Source organism: Triticum dicoccoides, chromosome 1B (genome assembly GCF_002162155.2).
Source record: "Triticum dicoccoides isolate Atlit2015 ecotype Zavitan chromosome 1B, WEW_v2.0, whole genome shotgun sequence".
Taxonomy (NCBI): domain Eukaryota; kingdom Viridiplantae; phylum Streptophyta; class Magnoliopsida; order Poales; family Poaceae; genus Triticum; species Triticum dicoccoides.
The window spans coordinates 95,499,189-95,525,359 of NC_041381.1; the positions used below are offsets into that span (position 1 = coordinate 95,499,189).

At 46.6% G+C, this 26,171-nt stretch overlaps 1 protein-coding gene, 1 long non-coding RNA gene and 1 pseudogene across 2 annotated transcripts; 2 read left to right on the forward strand and 1 right to left on the reverse strand.

Annotated features, from left to right (window-relative positions):
- Positions 1–332: 332 nt before the first annotated feature.
- Positions 333–6,871, forward strand: LOC119350182 (annotated as a pseudogene).
- A 3,721-nt stretch (positions 6,872–10,592) lies between these two features.
- LOC119301808 lies at positions 10,593–16,228 on the reverse strand. The gene is made up of 4 exons (XR_005147192.1): positions 15,755–16,228; positions 14,462–14,627; positions 12,494–12,551; positions 10,593–10,978 (listed from the first exon to the last, which is right to left on the reverse strand). It is a non-coding gene; the product is annotated as an uncharacterized LOC119301808 (long non-coding RNA).
- Positions 16,229–20,381: 4,153 nt separating this feature from the next.
- On the forward strand, positions 20,382–21,264 carry LOC119301815 (protein FAR-RED IMPAIRED RESPONSE 1-like). The gene is made up of 2 exons (XM_037578795.1): positions 20,382–20,665; positions 20,827–21,264. Exons 1-2 carry the CDS (start codon positions 20,609–20,611, stop codon positions 21,133–21,135), a joined length of 366 nt encoding a protein of 121 aa, XP_037434692.1. The 5' UTR covers positions 20,382–20,608; the 3' UTR covers positions 21,136–21,264.
- The last annotated feature ends 4,907 nt before the right edge of the window (positions 21,265–26,171 follow it).

Below are 26,171 nucleotides of genomic sequence, written 5' to 3' on the forward strand. Positions count from 1 at the left end.
TTTCACTCCCACGGCAGCGCGTGGTGAATCCAGCTAGCAAGAAGCAATCACACCTCACGCCCGTTGCCTCGCTGACATAGAGAGTCCCCTAGGACCTGGTCCCACGTGCCAGCGTGGTGGGAAACAGCAAATGACTGACTCACTGCGGCCGCTTTGTTCTCCGCGTCGGTGCACGGTTATCAAGGCAGAGCCGGCCCCCATCCCAGCGCGTTCTTCTCCTACAAGCTCACACCACCCGACGCCGCGCTGTTGAACAGTGCGATTCACTGACCTCCCTCGCTTTCCTCGACGGATACTAAGCTACCGCCTCGCGACTTCGCCTCGAGAGACCAATGGTCGCGCGCGCGACGCAACGCCCCGGCGTCTTCCTGCTCCTCGCTGCCGTCCTTCTCGCGGTTGCGGTGCAGCCGGCGGCGGCGACGCTGCATCCGGTGGACTAACTGGCGCTGCAGGCCGTCCGGCGCGCGCTCTCCGACCTGCCGGGCTCCGGCTTCTTCGCTTCGTGGGACTTCACCGGAGACCCCTGCGGCTTCGTCGGGGTCTCCTGCTCCGGCGATGGCCGGGTCGTCACACTGGCTCTAGGGGACCCGCGCGCCGGCGCACCGGGCCTCTCGGGCGCATTCCCCTCCGCGGCGCTCGCGCGTCTCTCCGCGCTTAGCTCGCTCTCGCTCGTCCCCGGCCGCGTATCCGGGGGGTTATCCTCCGCCGTCGCGGCGCTCTCGTCGCTCCGCTTCCTCGCTCTATCCGGGAACCTCATCTCCGGCAACCTCCCCGGAGCATTCTCCCCTGCTCTTCGGACGGTTGATCTCAACAAGAACTCCTTCTCCGGCAGGATACCCTCGTCACTGCTACAAATCAGGAGTCTCCGAACGCTCGTCCTCTCCCACAACTCCCTCTCCGGCGAGATCCTGTAAGACAATAGGCTTTGGGGGGAACCGGCACAACCCTCTAGGGGTGGCCTATCACATATATATATAATGAGGTGGTATACAACGTTACAATATACACATGTAAATACAGTCTAACACCCTCCTTCAATCTTAGCCACTTTCTAATGAATCTAGAAGGGTAAGATTGCGCCTGCAAGTCTCAAACTGTGGCAAAGGCAATGGCTTGGTGAAGATGTCAGCAAGTTGATCCTTGGAAGAAATAAACTTGATCTGTAGTTGCTTCTGAGAGACACGTTCACGCACAAAGTGATAGTCAACTTCAATGTGTTTCGTTCGGGCATGGAATACCGGATTTGCAGAAAGGTATGTAGCACCGATGTTATCACACCAAAGAACAGGAGGCTGTGATTGGGGTATACTTAACTCCTCAAGCAAGGACTGTACCCAGATAATCTCTGATGTGGCATTGGCCACAGCCTTATACTCAGCTTCAGTACTGCTACGCGAGACAGTAGCCTGTTTCCGAGCACTCCAGGCAATCAGGTTAGAGCCAAAGAAGACAACATAACCCCCCGTGGATCGCCTGTCATCCGGATTGCCAGCCCAGTCTGCATCAGAATATGCTGAAAGACAACCAGAGTCAGACGGCCGAATATGCAAACCATGAGCCACCGTGAAACGAATATAGCGCAAAATCCGCTTAACAGCAGACCAATGAGTGTCACGGGGTGACTGCAGATACTGGCAGACTCGGTTAACAGCATAGGAAATGTCTGGTCGCGTGATCGTCAAGTACTGGAGCCCACCAACAATACTCCGGTACTCGGTCGCATCAGAAGAAGAAAGAAGCACACCATCAACAGCATTGAGCTTATCAGTGGTAGACATGGGTGTAGTCGTCGGTTTGCACTTAAGCATCCCAGCTCGCTGCAACAAATCCAGAGAGTACTTCTTCTGCGTCATAACAAGACCAGCAGCACGAGAAGTAACCTCCACACCAAGAAAGTAATGAAGCTTCCCAAGGTCCTTGACCGCAAAATCAGCACCAAGTGAGCGAACAAGCGCAGTAGCAGCCGACTGAGAGGAGCTGACCAAAATGATATCATCTACATAGACCAACAAGTACATAGTAACCTCAGGCCTTTGAAGAAGAAACAATGAGGAGTCAGCAGTTGATGATGCAAAACCATGAGCACGAAGAGCCATTGCAAGACGAGCATGCCAAGCACGAGGAGCCTACTTCAGACCATAAATTGCCTTGGACAGACGACAGAGATGATCAGGGCGATCCGAATCAGAGAAACCCGGAGGCTGGCGCATGTAAACCTCCTCCGCCAAGACACCATGAAGAAAAGCATTTTGAACATCAAGCTGACGAAGAAACCAACCTCGAGTAACAGCCAGAGAGAGAAGAAGTCTGATGGTAGTAGGCTTGACCACTGGACTGAAGGTGTCTTCATAGTCAAGTCCAAAACGCTGTCGAAAACCACGAGCAACCAGACGAGCCTTATAGCGCTCAATGGACCCATCAGAATGCATCTTCACTTTGAAAACCCATTTGGAATCAATGACATTTACCCGTGATTGTGGAGGAACAAGAGTCCATGTCTAATTGCGAAGAAGCGCTTGATACTCCTGCTCCATGGCCTCTCTCCAATGAGGAATGCGCATAGCAGCTTGATACGTGCGTGGCTCAGAGGATGGATCTGCGAGAGCAGCAGACATGCACGCCGCTAACCAAGCAACTGTGCCATCGTGACATTGCTTAGGCTGAAAAATGCCACTCCGACTGTGCGTATGGGGACGTAGAGCAGCAGCAGGAGCCGGCGGAGGCGAAGGTGACGGAGACGTGACGGTCGCCGGAGATGCAGGAATCACCTCAGGTGAGCTCGGGACAGACGACTCCGGGCTGCATGGCGAAGACTGGCCCGACGACAGGGGCTCAGAGGCCATGGCCGAACCGAGGGTGGGCGAGGCCAGCTCCGGTGACACCGGCCTAGACGGCCTTGGCGAGGCGAGAGCAGGCGAGGCCGACCCTGGTGAGAAGGGCCCAGACACCCTGGGCGAGGCAGGGGCGGGCGAGGCAGGGGCGGGTGAGGCCAGGCCTGGTGATGACTGCCCCGACGCCCTGGGCGAGACGGGGACCGAGGAGGCCGGCCCAGTCGGCGGGGTTGCAGGGCGCGACGATGGCGAAGGCAGCCCAGAAGCCAGAGGCGACCGGGCTAGGACGTCGATCGGCCGTGCATGAGCACGAAAACCGAGGCCATGCAGGGGCGCCATGTGCTCCTCATGCACAACAGAAGGTGCCGAGGATGAAGGCGATGGCGACGAAGAGGAAGACGGCGCTTCCAGAATCTCCAAACGAGCCCCACGACCAGTGCCTGCACCATGGTTAGGCAACAATAGAGGAGAATATGCAACATCATCAAATTGGTCAGAAGCAACAGAGGATGAATGCATGACAGGTGGCTCGGTAGTGGACACAGGGAGTTTGGCAAAGGGAAAAACATGCTCATCAAACACAACATCCCGAGAGATGTAGACACGATTAGTGGGAACATGAAAACATTTGTATCCTTTATGAAGAGAGCTATAACCAAGAAAAACACACTTCTTGGAACGAAACTCGAGCTTACGCTTGTTATATGGACGGAGATGGGGCCAGCAAGCACACCCAAACACCTTGAGAAAGGTGTAATCCGGTTGTTCATTAAGGAGAACTTCAATGGAAGTCTTCATATTTAAAACACGAGTGGGAGTACGATTGATGAGAAAACATGCAGTGGTGAAAGCATCACTCCAAAAACGAAACGGGACAGATGCATGGGCCAAAAGAGTCAGACCAGCTTCAACAATGCGACGATGCTTACGTTCTACTGAACCATTCTGCTGATGTGTATGTGGACATGCTAAACGGTGAGTGATCCCAAGCGACTGAAAGAAGGAGTTGAGGTTGCGATACTCGCCACCCCAGTCCGACTGAACATGAACAATTTTGTGCTTGAGAAGGCGTTCAACATGTTTTTGGAACTGAACAAAAATGTCAAACACATCAGATTTACATTTAATAAGATAAAGCCAGGTAAAGCGGCTGTAAGCATCAACAAAACTGATATAATAATTATGACCACTAACAGAAGTCTGAGCAGGACCCCATACATCTGAAAACACAAGTTCTAAAGGATGTTTCACCTCACGACTGGACTCTGAAAAAGGAAGTTGATGACTCTTCCCCTGCTGACAAGCATCACACACTGCTACATCTTTATTACTAGACACACTAGGAAGCTCATGACGACGCAAAACATGCCGGACAATAGGTGTGGCCGGGTGACCAAGACGAGCATGCCACTGTGACGGAGATACCCGAACTCCACTGAAGACGCAAGCGACGCCAGGATGCTCCAGACGATAGAGACCTTGGCAGAGCCGCCCACTAAGAAGAATGTCCCTCGTGCCCCGATCCTTAATAAAAAGATCAAAAGGATGAAATTCACAAAGCACATTATTATCACGAGTGAGTTTAGGAACTGAAAGAAGATTACGTGTCACAGATGGAACTCGAAGAACATTGCGAAGTTGAAGACTCCTATTGGCATGTCTAGTGAGAAGTGATGCTTGACCAATATGAGAGATGTGCATACCTGCTCCATTGGCGGTGTGGATCTTGTCGGAGCCATGGTAGGGTTCACGAGTGTGAAGCTTCCCCATCTCACTGGTCAGGTGCTCTGTCGCCCCAGAGTCCATGTACCAGTGGGGATCAATGGAGTAGGACTGAGTGTGTCCCTGTGGCTTCTGCGGCGGCGGACGATCAGCCATGGCGACCTGACGAGCAAAGTTGCGTGTATCCTTCCCGTCATTGCCAAGACCAAGAAAACCCCGCTGGAAGCGCTTGTGACACTTCGAGGCCCAGTGCCCATCGCGACCACAAAGCTGGCACACACGTGGACCGCCAGCCCCTGGTAGCGTCGCAGTAGGAGGAGGGGCCAAGGCGGGTGGTGGTGACTGCCCCGAAGGAGCCCTGGATGAAGCAGAGGAGCGACCACCCTTGGTGGCGGCGTTTGCCGAGAGGGCGCCGTTGCCCCTGGATCGGCGCGTCTCGACTCGTTGCTCAGTAAGCAGGAGGCGTGAAAAGACCTCGTGTGCTGGCATGGGCGTGGAGTTGCCCCTCTCATTGATGATCTCGACTAGGGCGTCATACTCCTCATCAAGACCATTGACAATAAACGAGTTGAACTCGGAGTCGGTGAGGGGCTGTCCAATGGAGGCCAGCGTGTCGGCGAGACTCTTGACTTTGTTGTAGAACTCAGTGGTGGTGGAGTCAAGCTTCTGACACTCCCCAAGTTGGCGACGGAGCCCAGATACACGAGCCTGCGACTGTGCCGCAAACGAGCGCTCAAGAATAGTCCATGCCTCGTGGGACGTCTTGGCGAAGACAACAAGCCCAGCAACGGCCGGTGAGAGCGACCCCTGGATGGAGGAGAGGTTCGCCTGATCCTGCCCTGTCCAGACACGGTGAGCCGGATTATAGACCGGACCATGCACGCTGTCAACCAGCGCAGGAGGGCAAGGGAGAGAGCCGTCGACATAGCCAAGCAGGTAGTGACTCCCAAGAAGCGGAAGAACCTGCGCGCGCCAGAAGATGTAATTGTCCGACGACAACTTGATGGTGATGAGATGGCCGAAGTGAAACGGCGGCGGCGGCTGCGATTCCATCGAGAAGACTGGCTGAGGTGAGAACACCGTGGAGACAGTCGAAGGGGCAGCCGGCGCGGTGACAGAGGGCGCGATGGCCGCGGTTGACGCCGCGAAGCCTGCCAGCGCGACGTCCTCCGCCACCAGCGGCGCAGTGGCCGAGGGTGCGACAGCCGCGGTTGACGGGGCGGCGGTGGTGTGGGCCACAAGCGCCTGCCCGGGCGAAGTAGCAGCCGGCGGGAGCGCGAAGAGGGAGCCGACGCTCCGTGTCCCGATCGGCGCCTGAAGGGAGGCGGCATCCAGCGGCCTCGAGAGAAGTGCCGCGAGGGAGGCCGGCAGAAAACCGATGGCGGTGGAGCCGGACACAGCGGCGGACGTCATAGCAATCGGGCGACGGCGGCGGCGGGCGCGGCGGCGGCGGCGGTGGCGGCGGCGGCGGCAGCGGCGGTTTAGGGTTTTTAGGCGGAAGCGGACGTAACCTAGCGTGATACCATGTAAGACAATAGGCTTTGGGGGGAACCGGCACAACCCTCTAAGGGTGGCCTATCACATATATATATAATGAGGTGGTATATAACGTTACAATATACACATGTAAATACAGTCTAACAGATCCCCAAGACAGTGAGTTCGCCGCTGGTCCACCTCGACCTCAGGAACAATCGCCTATCCGGCGGCGTCCCGCCGCTCCCGGTGACGGTCGTGTACCTCAGTCTCGCCGGGAACAGGCTCTCCGGCGGCGTGGGCGGCGTCCTTCGCAGACTGACGAGGCTGTCGTTTCTTGACCTCGGCGGGAACTGGTTCTCCGGCGAGCTGCCCGGAGAAGTATTCTCGTTCCGGATAGGGTACCTGCAGCTGCGCAAGAATGCCTTCTCCGGCGAGCTCCGGCCGGCGGGGCGGTTGCCGTCGGGCTCCACGGTGGACCTCAGCCACAACGCGCTATCCGGGCGGGTGCCGGCGCAGCTTGCGAGCGCGGCTGCGGTGTACCTGAACGGGAACAAGTTTGCTGGCGCGGTGCCGGCGGAGATTGTGGCGGCGGCGGAGAGCGGGCGCATGCGGGTGCTCTTCCTTCAGGATAACTTCCTGACCGGCATCAGCGTGCGCGGCGTGCCGTTGAGCGCGGCGGTATGTGCACACTGGAACTGTGTTGCGCCGCCGCAGACCGTGGTGGCCGCGTGCCCGGCCAAGGGCGGCAGGGGGCGGCGCCGGCCGCCGGCTCAGTGCGGCGGGAGGAGGGGGTAAGGAAGGGAAGGTTTAAGGCTTTTGGGGTTTAGTGGGTAATGATGGTGTCATAGCTCATGACGCAGGTGAATAACTTTGTGATTTAGTGACAGCGATTGCGATTTAGATAGAGAAAACTTTGTGCAAAGAAATGTTGGGCTCTGCTAGTTATCTGTAATGAAATGAGCACCGATTTGTTGCTCAGTGATTCGAATTGTTATGAAGTGCATCTCGTATTGACGACTCCTCCTTATCTAAATATAAGATGAAAAACGTCTTATATTTCGGATACAGAGGGAGTATTATTCTGCACATTGCAGGACTGAAGAATAATTCAGCACAAACCTGAACACGGGGTGGTACGCGGTTTCAGAACGTAGCAACTGGTTTGCTACATTTGATCTCGAATTCTAGTCGTGCAGGGCGGTTGGTAGTCTGGAAGCAGAAAAACGAAAAAAAAACATAGATGTATTCTTCTGTAATTTGATGGCTTGGGTCAGAAACACTACCAAAGCATATTCTCATGTGAACATTGCTTACACAAGAAGTTAAACAGCAGCTCTTATCCCCTTTTTCACATGTTCTTCCCTCCTTTCTCCTTTCCAAAATCACTTTGGGAAAAGAAGAAGAACTCACGAGAATGATCCGCCGTTAACAGTCTCTCATCTTGGACTCTACTTGTCGATTTTGCTTTCTGTCTGTATGTGTGTGTTTTCAACCTTTGGACAAAGCTCCGAACAAAGTTACAGTATCTTCTCACTTTCTGCATCATGACCTCAAATCTTTTGTTTTACCCACAGAGCACTAGATGAGCAGAATGATGCTTGTAATAGTTATGTAAGTACAGAAGAAGGCAGCAATTATGCATGTCTTGGCATGGATGTTCTGAATAATCATCAAGGTGTACTTACTTTCTGCAGCACTACCAAACACGTACCTGCATGCACTATCTTCTTCTTGTTCTTCTTCTTCCATGGACCAAGGCTGTGGAATCATCCATGCCTGTTAATCTCTGGCATGTAATTAGATGATGGATTAATCAAACGATGTTCCTCTTGCTAATAACATACGCACGCGCGGGGTTTGTTCAGTTGCAGAGAGTGGCAGTCAGCTAGGTGAGTGCAGTGGCAGTGCCATCTTTAGCCCTGCATGTCTTGGCGTTGCCGCTACGCATGGGTGGAAAGGAACACTGGACTGAACCCAGAGGAACACCGCGGTGGTGCTTGTTCGGTTTCGCTTGGGTTTTTGCTCCGTGATGTATGTGGACTTGTGGAGTGGAGGCAGAGGCAGCGAGGAGCCTTCTACATGCTAAGGAGTTTGTAGAAGGTGGTGTAGTTGCCGCTGTCGCCGTCCTGGCCGCCGCCGCCGCCGCCGTCCCAAGCCTTCTACTTGACGAGGAGCTTGTAGAAGGCGGTGTTGTACATGCCGAGGTCCTAGTTCCATTCAAACCAGTGACTTCATGGTTCCAAGTATGCCGTCATAACCACCCAACCACCCTCTTTTGATGTGATTTTTATTTTTTTATTCTCCCTTGTTTTATGATTGGTTTTGTATTTTTATTTTTCCTTTTTATTTCTCTTATTATTTTTTTCTGTTTCTTTTTTATTTTTATTTTTCTAAATGCATGCAATTTTTTCAATATCGACGATTTTTTTTTGAAAATCGATGAATTATTTTTCAAAATTGATGTTATTGTTTTCAAAATCGATGAGTGTTTTTCAAATCCTTGAAACATTTTTACAAAAGCCGTGAACCCTTTCAAATTTATGAATTTTTTTAAAAAAATTGATTATTTTTTATCCTAATTTGTAGAAAAAAGTACTCCCTCCGTTCCAAAATATAAGGCGTCCTCGGTTTTCGCGTTTCAACTTTAACCATATATTTAACCAAACGAGACCGGTTGCGCCGGGAACAAAAATTGTACCAATGAATTCGTTTTTAAAAGAAGTTTTCAATTATATAATTTTTGATCCCACCGCAGTCAGTCCCTTGGTTAAATTTATGGTCAAAGTTGAACCTCGAAAAGCGCGGACACGCTATATTTTGAAACGGATGGAGTATAAAATAGATGAGTATTTTTTCCAATTTTTTTTTGAAATTCAAGATTTTTTTGAAGTTTCTGACTTTTTAAAATTCAAGACATTTTTATATTTATTCTAATTTGTAAAAAAAAGTACTCCCTCCGTTCCAAAATATAATGCGTCCTCGGTTTCCGTGTTTCAACTTTGACCATATATTTAACCAAACGAGACCGGTTGCGCCGGGAACAAAAATTATACCAATGAATTCGTTTTCAAATGAAGTTTTCAATTATATAATTTTTGATCCCACCGCAGTCAGTCCCTTGGTTAAATTTATGGTCAAAGTTGAACCTCGAAAAGCGCGGACACGCTATATTTTGAAACGGATGGAGTATAAAGTAGATGAGTATTTTTTCCATATTTTTTTTGAAATTCAAGATATTTTTGAAGTTTCTAACTTTTTTAAATTCAAGACATTTTTATATTTATTCTAGTTTGTAAAAAGAAGTACTCCCTCCGTTCCAAAATATAATGCGTCCTCAGTTTCCGTGTTTCAACTTTGACCATATATTTAACCAAATGAGACCGGTTGCGCCGGGAACAAAAATTATACCAATGAATTCGTTTTCAAAAGAAGTTTTCAATTATATAATTTTTTTCCCACCGTAGTCAGTCTCCTTGGTTAAATTTATGGTCAAAGTTGAGCCTCGAAAAGCATGGGCGCGCTATATTTTGGAACGGATGGAGTATAAAATAGATGAGTATTTTTTCCAATTTTTTTGAAATTCAAGATATTTTTGAAGTTTCTGACTTTTTTAAAATCAAGACATTTTCCTATTTTTCAAACCGAGTGACGTCCCGAGTGAACTAGCGCGTGTTGGGTCGGTCCAATTGTGTGGCTAAAGAGACTTAGGGCCTGTTTGGTTCATAAGTCCTAGGATTTTTTTCTAGTCCCAACTAAAAAGTCCCTAGTCCCTAAAAAATCCCTCCCTGTTTGTTTTCAGAGACTAAAATGTCCCTAGTCCCTAAAAAGTCCCTCCCCGTTTGTTTTTAGAGACGAAAAAGTCCCTAGTCCTTTTCTAGAGGTTATTAAATGACCATGTTGCCCCTAGTATATAGAAAAATAACAATCAAACAACACCATGGGGTGGCGGGCCAATGAATGCATGTAGGGGCATTGTTGGAAAAGTCCCAAAAAAGAATCTCCTTGAGAGTCTTCTTCATTTAGTCCCAAATGCCTAGTTTAGTCCCTAAAAAGTCCCTCCCGTTTGGTAAAAAAGTCTCTAACAGGGACTTTTTCTAGTCCCTGGAAACAAACACCCCCCTAGAGTTTGTGTTCGTGAGGGATCGAACCTGGATCTCCTCGCAACCTGCTAGCCATTGCGCTAGCGCTGAGTTGTTGTCTAATACAGTATGTAGGACGCAACCTACTAGAAGAAAACAAAATCTGTTCTTCATACTGGTTTGTTTTTTTCCAGTTTTCTTTATTATTTTTTCTTTATTTTTTCTTTCTTTATTGTGCCACTGGCGTCGTCGAGTTTTCCAGTTTCTGCCGGTTATTTGAGTAGGCAGTTTGTTTTTTCTTTTTCTTTTCTTTAAGTTTTTTCTTCTTTGATTTTTTCATTTTTTTCCTTTTTTTTCTTCTCTGTTTTGTTTTATTTTTTCCCTGTGTTGGATATGTTTTCTAGTAGCAAAAGTGAGTAGCGTGATACAACTAGTACAAGAAAAAAACAATTTTGAAAATTGAAAATGGGCTATGCTCAAATGGAGCCTCCAAAGTGCAATGTGCTTTTACTGTTGTATTTGTTCCGTTGAGATCTTCAAGATTAGACCCAAGTTGGATATATTTTAATGGGACGTGTCTAGCCAGCAAACGTTGGCTGACTAGCACTCTAGATCACACACCTAAATATAGTAATTATTCCCCCGTTGTCAGTTGTTATACGAAAAAAGGAAAGAAATGGTCCTAGCCTCCCAACGCACATGGCGCAGCATCTTTTCCTGCCCCCCGATCGTAACCGCCCAAACCGGCATGAGACCCCATCCATTGCAGGCCCACCACCCAGCACCTCCCTGACGATTCCTCCAACATTTGAACGTGAGTTTTCTCCCCTCCCCTCCTGTACGGCCTCTCCAGCTCCAGCTCTTTTTCTGGACAGAGAAAACACAAGTCTTTAGGGGATGCAACATACACACAAAATTCATGAACAAAAAGAAACACACGCAGCAAGCTTCATGCTTCTTTAGTACAAAAGCAACCCCCATCCTGTGTAAATAGGCACTTCAACTAGCAACTAAGGGTTTTTATTTTAGGCAAGTTTGAGTTGCAGTGCAAGCAAATTATGGATTTGTGGAAAAATTAGAAGAAATCAAGAAGCCCTTGGAGAACCCCCTTTTTTTGCTGATTTTCCCTTGGGGTTTTTGGGCTGGTTTGTGTTTTTGGTTTGCAGATTTGTAGGTTGCATGAGCAGCTGTTTTCATTGTTGTAGGTATTCTTAATATTTTAGGCAACTTGTATTGAAATGTAGGCAAGTGCAGAAAGCTATCCCAGGCAATGATGGTTTTGTGGTAAAACAAAACCTAAATTCTAAAAAAAGTGCAATCAATAAATAAATCAGTATAAAAGTGCTTTGAGGTCAGTTTCTTGGGTGTTACCCTTTCAGGTTTTGGCTAGGTTATGGTAGTTTTGTAGGTTGCAAGAACTTTTGGTTGGTGGTGTGGGTCCAAACCACATAGTGATGATTCATGCTTTCCTATCCCGATTTGTGGTTATGTATGCAAAACTACGTAAAAAAGGGTAAAAAAGAACAACCCCAATCCCCGTCATGTGTAAATAGGCACTTCAACCAGCAACTAGAGGTGTTTTTTAGGTTAGTTTGAGGTGAGATGCAATTAGAAGAAAAAAGAAGCAATTGGATAACAGTTTTTTTGGTTCTTTTTCCCTTTGGGGGTTTTGGGCTGGTTTGTGTTTTTTGTTTGTAGGTTGTGGGGTTGCAAGGGCAGCTGGTTTGGTTGTTGTAGGTATTTTTATTTTTTAGGCAAGTTGTGTTCAGATGTAAGCAAGCACAGGGATGCTTTGCATGCAATTGATGGTTTTGTGGTAAAAACAAAACCCAAAATCTAAAAAGAATAAAAGTCTTTGGAGATAAAATTTTTATATTAACCTTTGGGATGTTTACAACCTATGTTATGCTGTCTTTGTAGGTTGCAAGAACTGCTGGGTTGGTGGTGTGGGTAAAAACTACAGAATAAGTCAACCAACTACTGATGTTATTTCATGCAGCTTTCGATGCAGTCAACAAAAAATAAAAATCAACTACTATGGGGGCAAAAAAATCACAACTATGTTTCATCCGCCCCTCCTGTATAGGCAAGAAACATATGTTTTTTGCTTTGCTTTTTTACTTGTAACTTGCGAAATGGTATGGATTTTTTTTGACAAAAGCAAGTTGGTCGCAACAATTTGGGTTGTACGAAGCATACATAGAAAAGTGAGTAGAGGAGCTTATTTCTTTGGCATGTTTTTTGTTCTTAGGATGTCTAGTTTGCATGTATCCCTGGTTTAGGAGAAAAAAACATGTAATAGGATAATGAAATCAGAAAGCAAGTCCTGTTCCGGGAATGTAAGCAAGATACATAGTAGAATGCGGCAAGTTTGTATTTTACCTGGAAGTATATGCTGAAAAGGTTGACTTCATATAGTTTGAGAATTTTGTCCGTTGGACTGCAAAAATAATAAAAACTTCAACACCCCCACAACCGGAAGGCTAGTAGACATGGCAAGAAGTAGTAAGCAACTTTTTGAATGTCATATATGTACCGAACATACTAGTGTTGGGTGCATCGTGAAAAACAAAACGCGATGATGACCAAACCCACACATGAACACAAAAGAGCTAATATTCTTTGAAACTGCTAGTGTAACAGTAGTAAGAAAAATCAAATAAGAGGACATGCCCCCTGACTATGCATAGTACATTCGGGCACAAGTTGTGTGTTATAGGCAAGATTCATAGTAGATTGAGGCAAAACTTGTGTGATTGTAGGCAAACTGTGTGTCTGATTGCAGGCAAAAACTTGTGTTGCGATGGAACACAGGGCAAAGGAAAAACTATTTCCTAATGGGTGATAAAATCAGGTACCTATGTCTGTAGCTTGTAGGCAACTGTGATGTTAGTCTCAGGCAATTTTTGGATGTACTGGAACTCATGGGACTGTGCATATTCTATGGCACGGGAAAGGCATGCTATATCTTTTTACTTGTGTACAGACAAATGTGCATGCGTAGTTGCAAAGCAACTATTTGGGGTTCTGGTGGGATAGTTTGTGGGCTGCGAAACAACCCAGAAGACCCATTTAGGAGGAGCCGCCTATGCCAAAACAACTTGACTTGCATTCTGGTCACTGATGGGGAAAAAGCAGGCAACTCCCCTGCTTCTTTGTAGGCAAATTTAATTTTGATGGTAGGCAAGTCTACAATCAAAATACTGTAGACTTGATGAATTAGTTATTTTGATTGTAGGCAACTAGTAGTATCAATTTATTAATTCATTGATCTCAGCATTGACGAGTTTACTGAGTACACATCCATTAAAGCAAAAACATCTGAACCATGTCAGACAACTAAGTAACAGAAACATTAGACAAAACTCTAGGATTGTTCATTATCCGAGTTATTTTGAGGCAATTACCTACAATGTGTTGGACAAGTTAACTATCATGCGTTGGGAAAAGTTTTGGGTAGAATAAAACCTAGAACACTTGGTAGTGGACCTTTGGGAAACTCGTGCCAGCATATCGAGCAACTAACTATAATGTGTTAGGCAAGTTTTGGACACTTTCTGGCAAAATCGTTGATGATCCTAGCACACACATCCCCATGCCGCAAGCCACACCCATGCCCAGAATCATCATTCGCACCAAAAACCCAGGACCCCGCACACCCCTCTTCAATCTCCATATCCCGCCTCAATGTATCATACTAGTGCAGAAAAAAAAATCTACGAAACTTTGGTGATTTAGGCAAGTACTATTTATACGTAGACAACTTATACTATTGGAAATAGCAAATTTTGTTCAAATTAAATGAATTTGTTGCTAAAAGAATCTCTGGGCAACTAACGCTAGCCTCTCTAGCAACTAACTATCATGTGTTGGACAAGTTTTGGGCAAAATAAAACCCAACATCTTGGAAACGGATCTTTGGGCAACTCGCGCCATCATCTCTAGCAACTAAATATCATGTGTTGGGCAAGTTTTCGACACTTTAAGCACAAATCATCGATGATTCCAGCCCCTGCATCCCCATGCCACAAACCACCCCCGTGCTCAAAATCAGCGATTCGCCCAAAAACCTAGGACACCACACACCCTCTTCAACCTCCCTATCCCACCTCTATCTCTAGAATATAGGCATGTAAATTTAGAGCCTTGAGAGTACCCTCCGACTCTCTTTAGTTCAACTAAATGGATTAAATTTTCAGAGTTCACTTCATTTTTTAAACTATAGTTCATTTTGTTGAGAACTAAGTAGGGTCGGAGGGTACCCTAAAGGTTTCAAATTTGTATCCCTACTAGAATCGTAGATTTGAGTAGGAAAACACATGCTTAGGGGGGTGATTAGATGATACTTACCGGCGATTTGCGGCCCAATTCCTCGACTACTGCGGACATCGCTTTCCCTGCTCTAGTTCCTCCCCGCTAGGTGGTCGCGGCGCACTGACGGTGTTGCCCCCTCAACTCTTTCGCTTGCTGGTTGCCAGCACTCCAACACCTCTCTGCTCCCTCTACTTGCTGGTTACTGCAAATCATATATCAAAAAATATATAATAGGCAACTTTCAGCCATTATTAGGCAAGTTAGGGCATGCTAGCGTGGAATCATTTGACTAGAAGAAAGCCTATTTTTTTGGATAGAAGTCAATACTCAAAAAAAGTTATAGATTGTAGGGCAGATCATATACCATAATATTGAGGATGCAGAGACAAAAACTACATTCAGTCCTTAAAAGGCTAGTGCATATAAGTGTGTAATATTGTCTAGGAAAAAGAGAAGGTACACTATGTCTATGCTTTAATCACTGCATCCACCTCTCAAAGTAAACACCAGTATATGCATCGATTGGTTTTGCCTGAAAAAAGGAAAAAGGGTTGTTTCCCTATTGATATATACTTGCCTAAGTGCTGGTTACAACTTGCCCGCTTGCACTAAAATTTTTTGCCTGAAGAAAAAAGTAGATGAAAGCTGACAGAGACAGTTCGCTATTATTCTTCTTGAGAGTGCAAACCATAGAAATGAATAAGTTCTCAGGATCGTTGATGTTGCGCTTTTCCACGGCCTATCCAATGGAGACGACCACATTTCTGTAGTACAGCAAGGGACAAAAATGCATCATGCCATCAGATTAGCACTAGCATCTGCACATGCTACTAATTCATGCAAGTGGCTGATACTCGTGTGCAAATGCTTTGGGGGCTTTTGATTCCTCTGAAGAACAGAGTTGGTCGCCTGGCAAGTGATTTAGAATCTTCCCATCAGTTGCCTGGTGTTGCTAATTTAGTTTCTTCACATCTATACATTATTTGCTAGTTCCTGCAGGAAGATATGCTAAACATTGTGAAGATATGCTAGCATTGTGAGGTTGTGCTGCAGAACTTGGATCATGCGCATCAACTTTTTTTTTGGAAAAATCGTTAAGTTCAGCCGTTAATCAGATCGCTCTGTACAACAACCCATTTTCCGATGAGCCCGACCAAAAGCCTAATCCATGTTAGGGAGAAAGCATCGCTGAAATTGACTGAATCTTGCAACTAGTGCACCCAAACCAACACTTGAATCTCTTGTTTCAGATTATGCAGGCGCCCATGGTATGCATGTCTTTTGGCATGAGCCATAACCACGATGGTATGTATGTAGGGGAAAACTTACCCCCGTCCCATTGGTGTACGAGAAGCGGAGCCATTCCGGCGATGTCGGCGGCCGTGGTTCCCCTCTGTCGATAGGCTCCTACCACCCCAACACATTGCCCCCGCTAGGCGTATAGGCGATCCATGCCCTGGGGTGCGGAAGGCCGCCATGTCCGAGAAGAGAAACCGATCTCACGGGATATGATGTTGGGGTGCGAATCCTGCATGGTATGGCGCTGATCTGGCGCGGGGTGACGCTGTCGTTCGTCCGGATCGGTAGCGCCAGGGAAGGAGTGCAGGTAGTTGCGTGCAGCTGCTCGGATCTGGGCGGCGCGGCGGCGGTTGATAATGGAGGGGGTCGGGACAGTTGGCGGAGGTAGGATGGAGAGGCTAGCGTGTTGCGGTGGCTCGGATCCTCGGCGACGGGTCGGCAAAGGTGGAGGAGTTCGCGGTAAGGCAGGACCGAAGGAGGAAGGAGGAGGGGACGGGGAGTGGGTGGTGGACGAGAGGAAGTGGGTTGTCGGCTGGTCGCCTCCTGCGCAGCACTATTTAATCGGACGACGCGGAAGGGTGTGTGCTCGGGAGCTCTAAAAAGTGCAGCTGCACTTTTTAGAATTTAGGATTTTAATGATCTTTTTGTCTCCTACAGTTTACACTAGTGTATGTATCATTTTTACAATATTGTGTATTGCACGTTTTAGTCAAAGTGAAATAATAAGTTGTAAAGTTGATAAGTTGAGTCGCAAAAAGGAGAGTAAAATGATAGTACTAAGTGACTATCAATAAAAAGTGACGGTCTTCGTGGTGCAAAGTGCAAAGTGTGCACTACTTTATTTTTGGTAAAAAAAAGTGCAAAGTGTAATTCGCTCAAACTCAACCCGTATAAATAAAAGTGTAATAATTCACTGAAAAGAAAAGAATATTCATCCCAACCGCCGCGGGCGACAGAGACGGCCGCGGAGTTGGCGCCGCCGGGGAAGGAGCGGCGGAGGTCAGCCAGCGTCTACCCATCTTCCTATCATTTTCTTGTTCAACTTCGTCTTGGCCGCTCCGGTCCGGCCGGCGAAGTAACTAAACGCGGGCGGTTCGTTCCGTTCGCTTCGTTGGTACAGGATCAGGATGAAAGAGGAGGAGAAGGAGAAGGCGGCGCCGCACCTGCATGCCCATGGCGCCGCCGAAGCCGCCCCTCCCCCTAGGTACTCGCACCGCCGTCGCGCTAGGTGCTGTGTGCTGTTCAGTTTTCTTCTGGGTGTGTCTCCATCGAGGGGCCCGTTGGTTGGCTGGATCTGGATGATTGGGACCTAATTCCATGCAACAGGGCATGCGGATTAATTAATCAATTAATAGTAATCCCTGGATGTAGGGCTCCTTGATTAGTTAATCCACAAGGATTTGGGGGTTAGGGTTTTAGGTTGTTACTAGTAGTTGGGGTCTCAGATTGCTCCGTTCCGGCCTGTGATGTGCGCCCATAACAAATTCAGTCAGGATGGAACATTTCTTTCTGGCTTGATACTTGGTGCAGTGAGCAGCGCTTGATGGAATGCTTTCCCTGTACTATTCACCTTTGCCTCTGAACAATACTGCTCTGTTCAGTCCCAACATACAGATAACACATGGGATCTGAAACTTAAACCAGTGTTGCCCACCACTGCTGCAATCGAATTGGATCAGCTGTTGCTGCTGCTTCTTAACGGTACTAGCCCTAGCACGGATGGAGACTCAATATCAGCCGGAATATTTAGCAACGCTGCAAATGTCAAGTATTTCTACAAACTGTTAACATTCAGAGGTGTGATTTCTTCAGCTGCTCGGTTTGTTTGGCTACCAATCGTTCCTTTAAAGCACAAGGTCTTTTTATGGCTGCCATTCAGAGGTCGCCTCAATACCAAGGACAATGTCACCAACAAAATTTGTTGGACTCAGGACCCTTGGTGTGGCATTTGCCCAGCCATAGAATTGATTGAGCACATCCTGCTGCATTGCAAAGCTGCGCAACTTATCTGGCACCATTTAAACCTGCAGCACATTGCCGGACGGGCTCCCTCTTTGATTCTATTTCGCGCATGGAGCCAAGCATCTCATCAAACACCATCAATGGCCGATTGTCCTTGTGGCTTGCACAGTTAATCTCCGGCATAGCAGAAATGAACGGATTTTCATGAACAGAAAATTGCCGCCCGACCTGCTTTGGACATGCCGAGCTGATAAAGATTCAGATAAAGCCTCCCTGGGAACCTGAGCGAAATGTGTTTCGGCTTCCAGTTAGACTATCGCTACAAGCGTTCCCCTTTTTTCTTTTTCTTTCTCCTTCATCATCTGGTTTCGACTTGCAGTTTTCCCCCTCCCTTATTTTTCCTTTCTTGGTTCTTTTGGCTCGACTGCGGTCTGGGCCTTTTTTTGTACTGCTGTGGGCCTTTAAGGCCGTTTTTTGAATATAAGGTAGAGATCGCTACCTTTTCCTTAAAAAAAATCAGTTAGGCTCTCTGCTTGCCTGTTCCAAGTTTGTGGTAAATCATTATGAACAGTTGCGCTTACTGTGGCAACTAAATGCATGGATCAATCTGCACAGATACTAATTCCAGTCCAGAGCATGTACTCAGTATCTCTACTCCTTTTGATGGATATTCGCAGCCCAATCACAGATAGATTAGATTTGTTTCTTCACGTGCCGGCTGGTGCAAATTAAGAACCCAAACTGTAGGATTCTTGGACTTACATATCTCAGTTTTCTCATTTACACACATTTGATGTCTACAACTTTGTGAACCTTGTATGTTCAGATAGGCAAAAACATTTAGAGCCTGGTTGTTTTGCTATACTACAATTCTATATTTGCTAGTTGCAGTCCCGAGATTGTTGTATTCAGATACGAGAAACACATGGATGTTTCAATACTTTTTGAATGCTATATTCAGATAATGTTCTGTTGTTTGTCGGCTGGTGCAAATTAAGGAAACTGTACTATCATTCAGCAACTTACCACCAATCTCTGTATGCAACTAGTTGCTGATAACAAATTATGCAGGGCGCGACTCGGAGATGAACATGGATCTGCTTCTGTGTATCGTGTTGGTGCCCTGGAGAAGGCGATTGCAGGGTTTGCGCAGAGGGAAACAGAGGCCGTGGTCAATCCTACTGTCGGGAGTTTCTTTGTTTCTCTTGACGAGGCTTATGAATTCTACAACATTTATTCTTGGGAATCTGGTTTCGGAGTTAGGTATGGAGCGAGTAGTATGGATTCTCATGGAACTAAATGCATACAGCAATTTGTTTGCGCGTGTGAGGTATGACATTCATCCTCCCCTTGTAGTTAAGGTAGTATTTCTGATTTTTGTGTTGTCGGTCTCAACCCAGTACCAATGCTCAGAAAATGTTATGTTCTACAGGGTAAACCGTCCAAGGACAGCGATTCTTTTCGTCGGTGTGAATGCAAAGCGTCAATTCTTTTACTGAGATCCAGAGACGGCGGATGGCGTGTGTGTGAGCATCAAGTTGGGCATAACCATCCACTTTCTAAGATGTGTGCGCAGAGGTCATCTTGGCAGTCTCATAGTAGTATTGACAAGAACACAAGGGGCTTGATTCGTCAACTAAGGGAAAACAATGTGCCACACATTGATGATAATGATGCAAAGAATCCGCTGTCTGATGATATCCAGAAGACAGAGGAAACCTTTGCTAGGATCAAAGCAAAGGATCCAACATTTGTTTATACTGGTTTGCAGCTTGATAGTAACTGGAGAGTAAGGCCATTAGTCTGGACCAGTGGCCAGAGCCTTCAGTACCAATACTTTGGTGATGTGATTATCTTCGACACCACCTACAGGTCGGACAAGTACGGGACGCCGTTCGGCCTTTTTGTTGGAGTCAACAACAACTTTGAGACCATATTGCTTGGTGGGGTGCTGATGATAAACGAGAAAACGGAGAGCTACAAATGGGTGCTCAGTCAGTTCTTCCAATTAATGGGTAGGGAACACCCCAAAACTATACTGACTGGTAAGATTGCTTCCGTACACACTTTTCCCTACCCAATAGTATTTTTCTGCAGCACTGCCAATCTAAATTGTTTTGTGTAAAATCCTGTAGATCGCTGTGAGGCAATTGAGGAAGCCGTATTGGAGGCACTGCCATCCACCACACACAGATGGTTCAAGTGGAATGTGCTTCGCAGGGCAAAGGACTACCTTGGTTTCCATTACACCAAAACAAGTAGCTTCCGAGTGGGGCTCCACAAAATTCTGAACGACACGCTGACGGCTGATGAGTTTGAGAGAGCATGGGAGATGCTGCTAGAGGAGCATGGATTGGAGAATCATCCATTTCTGAAGGAGATCTATGAGGTGCGGCACAAAGTGGGTCAAGGCCTACTTCAGCGACACGTTCTGTGCTACACTGACCAGCACACAAAAGAGCGAGAGCGCGAAACACTTTCTGAAACAACATCATGTTCCACGGGATTGCTCTATGGAGCTTTTCGCCCTACAGTACGAGAAACTGCAGTCCGATCAACAACCAGACTATGGGTTTCCGGAGCAGAGTACTACTAAGGTAAGCTTAACTTCAGGAAATTAATATGTCTTTCCTATGGGCAGTCAAGATCAGCTGAGACTAAGGGTGAATTATTGTTTTTCTTTCGTGCAGGATGAGATTGTTCTGAGAACAAATCTACCGATCGAGAAGCATGCCGGCGAGGTGTACACAAGACCGGTGTACGAACAGTTTGTGCAAGCCATGAGCGAATCCGAGCCTTACGTGGTGGAGGCAGTCATCCCCAACCTGAGGTTACATAGCACGGCGTCCCAGCAGTGAAACTAGACAGAAATGGTCTAGGGTGGAATATGAGGTGAATGTTAGAGAAGACGGCGAAGCGTTCATGTGCGTGTGCAAGCAATTCGAGCACACGGGGATGCTCTGCTGCCATGCTGTCAAGGTAACAGTAACAGTTCTCTGTCATTACTACTATCTTCCGTCCATTGCTACTGCAGTATTCTCTTGCTCCTAGTACCTTTTATCTGCACGCTTACTATTAGCTGCCATATGTAGTAGATACAAACACCTTTCAACATCTTCAGGCTTGGAATCTTTTTTCAGGTGATGATCCACCTGGGCGTGCGTGAAATACCAAGGCTACACGTCATGCCACGCTGGACAGCCAAGCCTCTCCAATGCCAGATGCACTGCCGCGGCGAACCTCGGACGGACACGTGCCAGCAATGCAGGCACTCCGTGCTGCATGACCAGTTCTTAGACCTAGCGCGCCTCGCCTGTGAGGATGATCGGTGCTACGAGGTCGTCATGAGGGGCATCGGCAAACTGAACAGAGAATTGGCGGCAGCAGAGGCCGTGCCCCGCCGCCGCAGCACCAAGCCGGCGCCGCGGAAGCCGAGGAGGAAGCGTTGATCACTTGCTCCCGGATGTCTGAAAGCCTGTCCGAGGCCTCTGCAATGCTTTGCAAGGCATGGAAGGGAACCAAGATTATGTCAACTGAGTTGGTCTTTTTGGTTTCTTCTTTTTGCTAGTGTGGGTAAACCTCTGAACCTGACCACGTATGACCTATTTTAAAATTTGATGAACTTTTTTTAAATCTGATGAACCGGATGCTCATATTTATACTGTTGGCGCTTCAATAGTTCACTAATGTTTAGTTGTTCTAGTGGTTAGGCATACTTGTACAGGAAGACATGGTCTGTAGTTCGAATCCTGAGAGGTGCGCCTTTTTGCTGTTTTTTTTTAGTTTTCACTGCACAGCGTTCGAATCCTGAGAGCGGTTAACCAGGCGCGTCGGCCTTGTTGGGCCAGGCCCAGGTAGGCAGCACGTGGGCGCCAGTACGCGTTACAGGCGCTAAAGGCGCGGCTTAGGAGCTCCCCCGTGTATATATGTTGAGGTGACCATGTGTGCCGGTCAAACATACTCCCTCCATCCGGAAATACTTGTCGAAGGAATAGATGTATCTAGAAGACAAGTATTTCCGAACGGAGGGAGTACATGGTGACCATCATAAACGGGATGTTTCTGCCCAGCATAAAGGTCGTTTGGGTTGATGCGCCTAATACTTCATTTTCAGTTTCTAGTGCACACCCTCTTTCAACGCTATGTGAATTAAGTGGGCCGGCCAATACTATTTTTTCTCATTTGCATCAGAGGTTCCCCCGTTTTTGTTGGGTTGATTTCTTTTGGACCCAGTTTTGGTTATTTTCATTTTTCCTATTTCATTTGTTATTTTTTCTTATTCCATTTTCATGAGGTTTATAAAATTCACGAACTTTTAAAAAAATTGTTTGTCAAATTTGCGAACTTATTTCAAATTCGTAACTTTGTTCATATCCACGAACATTTTTCCAAAAACATGATTTTTTTTGTAAATTCGTGAATTTTTTCTTTCACAATTTTGAAATTTGTTATATTCTGATTTTTTTTAAATCGTACACATTATTGTTTTAGCGAACTTTTTCAAGTTCATGCATTTTCCTGTTTTTTGTGAATATTTGTCAAATTTGCGAACATTTTAAAATTATTACTTTTTCAAATTTTCAAAGGCTATTGGTCAAATGGTCAATGATGACTGAGCGAGCGAACCTGCTTGTCAAGCGAGCGACCGTGCTTAATGTGTTCACATTTTTCTTAAAACTATTCAAATAATGTCCATGTTCCCCAAAAAATTATTCGGGATTTCAAAAATTATTCACTTCTTGCAAAACAAATTGTGGGTTTCAAACATTGTTCATGTTTTAAGAAAACGTTCGGGATTTCGTAAAATGCTAGTGTGTTTCCAAAAGTTATCCTTTAAAAAAACTATATCTGATTTGTAATATAATGTTCAAACTTTCAAAATATGTCCACATCTTCTATAATTGTTCGCTTTTTGCAGAATATTTTTTTATGGTTTCAAGATTTGTCTAGGTTTCCAAAAATTGGTCTCCTTTAAAAAAATGTATTTCCAAGAAAAAGTTAAAGATTTAAAAAATTGTTCAAGTGTTCAAAAATGTTCAAATTTCAACAAATAACCTAGTTTTCAAAAAGAAGGAAAGTGGAATATAAAAAATGTTCTAGGTATTTGGTCTAATTTTTTCGAAAAACCAAATGAGAAGCTTCAGTGTCCGTTCTGCTATAGGACCAACAACCAGAATCCCACTGCCTTTGCTACCGAAGCGAACCACTACAATAACTACAGTCGTGTGGCTCGCTTTCCGTTTTCAGATTGCTACAGTACATGACCCGCCACATGGCCGGGCTGACCGGGAGCGCTTATGCAATTCAATAACTATTTGTTGCAGAATGCGGCAAAATGGGAGGTGCCCGTATGAAATAGCTAGCCGACCAGGCCAACTCGAGAGTTCCTATATGACACCTTATGCTGCTACTGGCCAGCCAACGCTCACGCACCCGCTCTCATGGGCCGACCCAAGACAGCATTTGCTTGCTCGGGTTGTCCACTCGATTGGATTATCTGGCCGGCCGTTGACCAAGAGCATTGAACTGCCATTGACTAGGCCGTTTACACATTCACGGTTGACCTTTAACTTTTCTGATAAAATTTCACACGCTCGAAAGAAAATCGTGAATTTGAAAAAGCTCATTGATTTGCAAACTAAATCACGCATTGGAAAAATGTTCACAGATTCAAAAACGTTCATAGACTTGAAAGTTTTCGTAGATTTGAATGTTTTTGCGGATTAAAAAAATGTCTGTTACTTAGAAAAGTTCGCGAATTAGAAAATGTGTTCTCATTTTTGAAAAAGTATCAACGGATTTGAAAATAATTAAAGAACTAGAAGATGTTCGTGGATTTACGGAAGTGTTAAAGAAAAACCGACCAGAAATACATAGTACAAAAGACCATGAGAAAAAAAACAGCCAGAAGCCTCTATAAGCTTACCAAAAACTAGAAAACAAAACTAGCTACTGTGCAGTTTACATGGACTGGCTCAGTAGTTCGAGGGGGTGCGTTTCTTGTGTACGCATAAGCCTTTAAACGGCGTCATAAGCACCAAATAGGAGTTGGCCCGCAAATCCTATTCGGTGCTTAACTTCATTATCGCTTGGAATACGATAACTTTTTTCAAATTCATATTTTTTTGTGAACATTTGAAAGTTCACAAAAAATTGTGATCATGAACTTTTTTAAGTTTATGCACTTTTTTGTATTCATCTTTTCCTTTCAAATTCACATTTAAAAAATAATCTCTACTTCTAATGGAGCAGTTGGTGAATAGTCTCCTCTCATTAGTGAAATTTGTTTTAGGAAACAAATAATAGACACGTCACAAACTTTAGAGCAGCGCGGTGCATGTAGCTCCCGCTTGCGTAGGGTCGGGGAAGGGTCCGACCACTTTGGGTCTATAGTACGCAGCCTTTTCGTACATTTCTGTAAGATGCTGTTTTCAGGACTTGAACCCGTGACCTCATGGTCACAAGGCAGCAGCTTTACCACGTCACAAACTTTCCTCCCAATAAATAGTTTCTTAACATTTGCAAACTTTCTAATCAGACACGTCACAAACGGGCAGGTACTGATATCATGTTACCAAACAATAAAACCCCATTTGCATAGAAATCAGTTCAAAATCCTAACTTTCTTAAATTTTTACCTTTCCTTGATAACATCCAATATTTCCTATGTTTTCCACCTATTGAAGGAAATCACCCCTCCATCGATATTAGCATTTTTTTGGAATGAGATCTCCGGGTTATGATTTTTTTGCGATTCTTTCCAATTGTGACCTCTCCTTTCGCTCCGGCTCCTTCTTGCATAATCACCTCCACCATAGCTAGCTGACGCCACCTTAGACCTCTTGCCTCTCCACACCTTCTCCGCCACCTCCTCTTCGTACTCCATTGACAATCCCTCCGCCACGTTTGTCCACGGCGGTGTCGAGGGCATGGAGCAATAGTGTACCAGTGACAGAGCAGCGCATAGCAGCAGGAAGAAGCACACAGCAGGCGAGGCGAGCGGCCGACGGTGGAGGGCAGAGATGCCGCCGGCGTGGCTGAGGGGGCGGCCGACAGAAGATGGCCGCGACAGGAGGCGGCGCGAGGCAGGGGCGCGACAGCGGGGCGAGCGAAGGGATAGGCGGCAGTAGACGGGGCGAGCGCAGCCAGCGAGAGTGTGACACGCGGCCAGGGTGTGCGTCGTGCGGGGCACAGTGGTGTGGTGGCTGTGGCGAGCTTGATGGCAACGGCGGACGCGACGGACGCGGTGTGGCACGTGCGTGGGTATGGAGAGCCAGAGAGGGAGTGGCCCCGCGGGCGCGGAAGAAGAGCTGAATGCTCGGGCATGGGCGCGCATAAGAGCGGGCATGTGCCACGGGGTCAATCCGAGGAGCTCAGTGGCTACCCCTGCAATGGCCATGGTGGACGACGGTTCTCGGCCACGAGCAAACGAGAGGGGAAGCTGGGGAAAGGCAAGAGGAGATCACGACGGTGTCAATGGCACCCTAGGGGAAGACAGGGGAGCTCGGGGCGGCGCGGATCGAACGGCAATGTCGCGGTGGCCGAAGGTTGAGGAAGACGGCAACAACGTCGATCTGGGGGTGCTGGACTTGATCTCATTGGCGCAGACGAAGTAGCGGAGGCATTCAGAGCTCCTGGACAAGCTCCTAGCCAGCAGGGAGGGCAGTGGCCGTGTGGACGGGGTCGGTCATGGTGGCCGTGGCATCTGACTTCGTCCAGATCACCGGGATCAAGCGAGCGAGGAGGAGAAGTGGATCTGGGAGGGGGCGCCGAGGAGGAGTGAGGCCATGGGGGCAGGGGAGGCAGGGCGTCACCCTTATCCATTCCCCTTCGATGCCGGCGAGGTGGTCGGGCGTGAGCCTGGCTCTGTAGCGACGGGCCCGGGGAACAGGAGAAGACGACCGTGAGGGGACTGGACCACTGGGCCGGTTCGGTGGCAAGGCCCGGGGTAGGGGGAATCCCATTTTCATCATCCTTTTGGTTTTTAATGTATTCTAATCCGTTTCTCCTTTTTAACCCCGTTTTCTATTTATTCTTATATCAACTAAATGGATTTTGTTAATTGTGAAACTATGCACATAACTCGAGCATAATATTTTTAGGTGGCACAAAAAGTTTAGGACCAAAAGGAAATACATAAAATTAGGTTTATATTTAATTGGTTATTTTAACTACTGTTGGACCTCTTATTAATTTGACAATATTTAATTTTTGGGTCAAATAATGTTGGGCTCAACATGTCAAGGATCAGTGGAATTTATAGAATATGGTGAACATTTTAGTTTTACTGTTTGATGAAATAATTTATTTGACTTTATTTTAAATTTGAATTGGGCTTTGATTTTTATCAAGTGGCAGTTTGGCTTAGCAAGCCTGATGACATGGCATCATTAAGGGAAGGTCACTGTAGCTAACGACTTGAGGTGTTACATAATCTTCCCATTTTTAAAATTTCATTGTTAAATGTTTGGGGAATATATCACAC

Excerpts from the sequence above, each read along its gene's own strand:
- LOC119301815 (XM_037578795.1), top strand. The coding sequence starts at position 20,609 with ATGTGCGTGTGCAAGCAATTCGAGCACACGGGGATGCTCTGCTGCCAT. Across the intron at positions 20,666-20,826 it reads TCTGCTGCCATGCTGTCAAG|GTGATGATCCACCTGGGCGT; the intron begins GTAACAGTAACA and ends ATCTTTTTTCAG.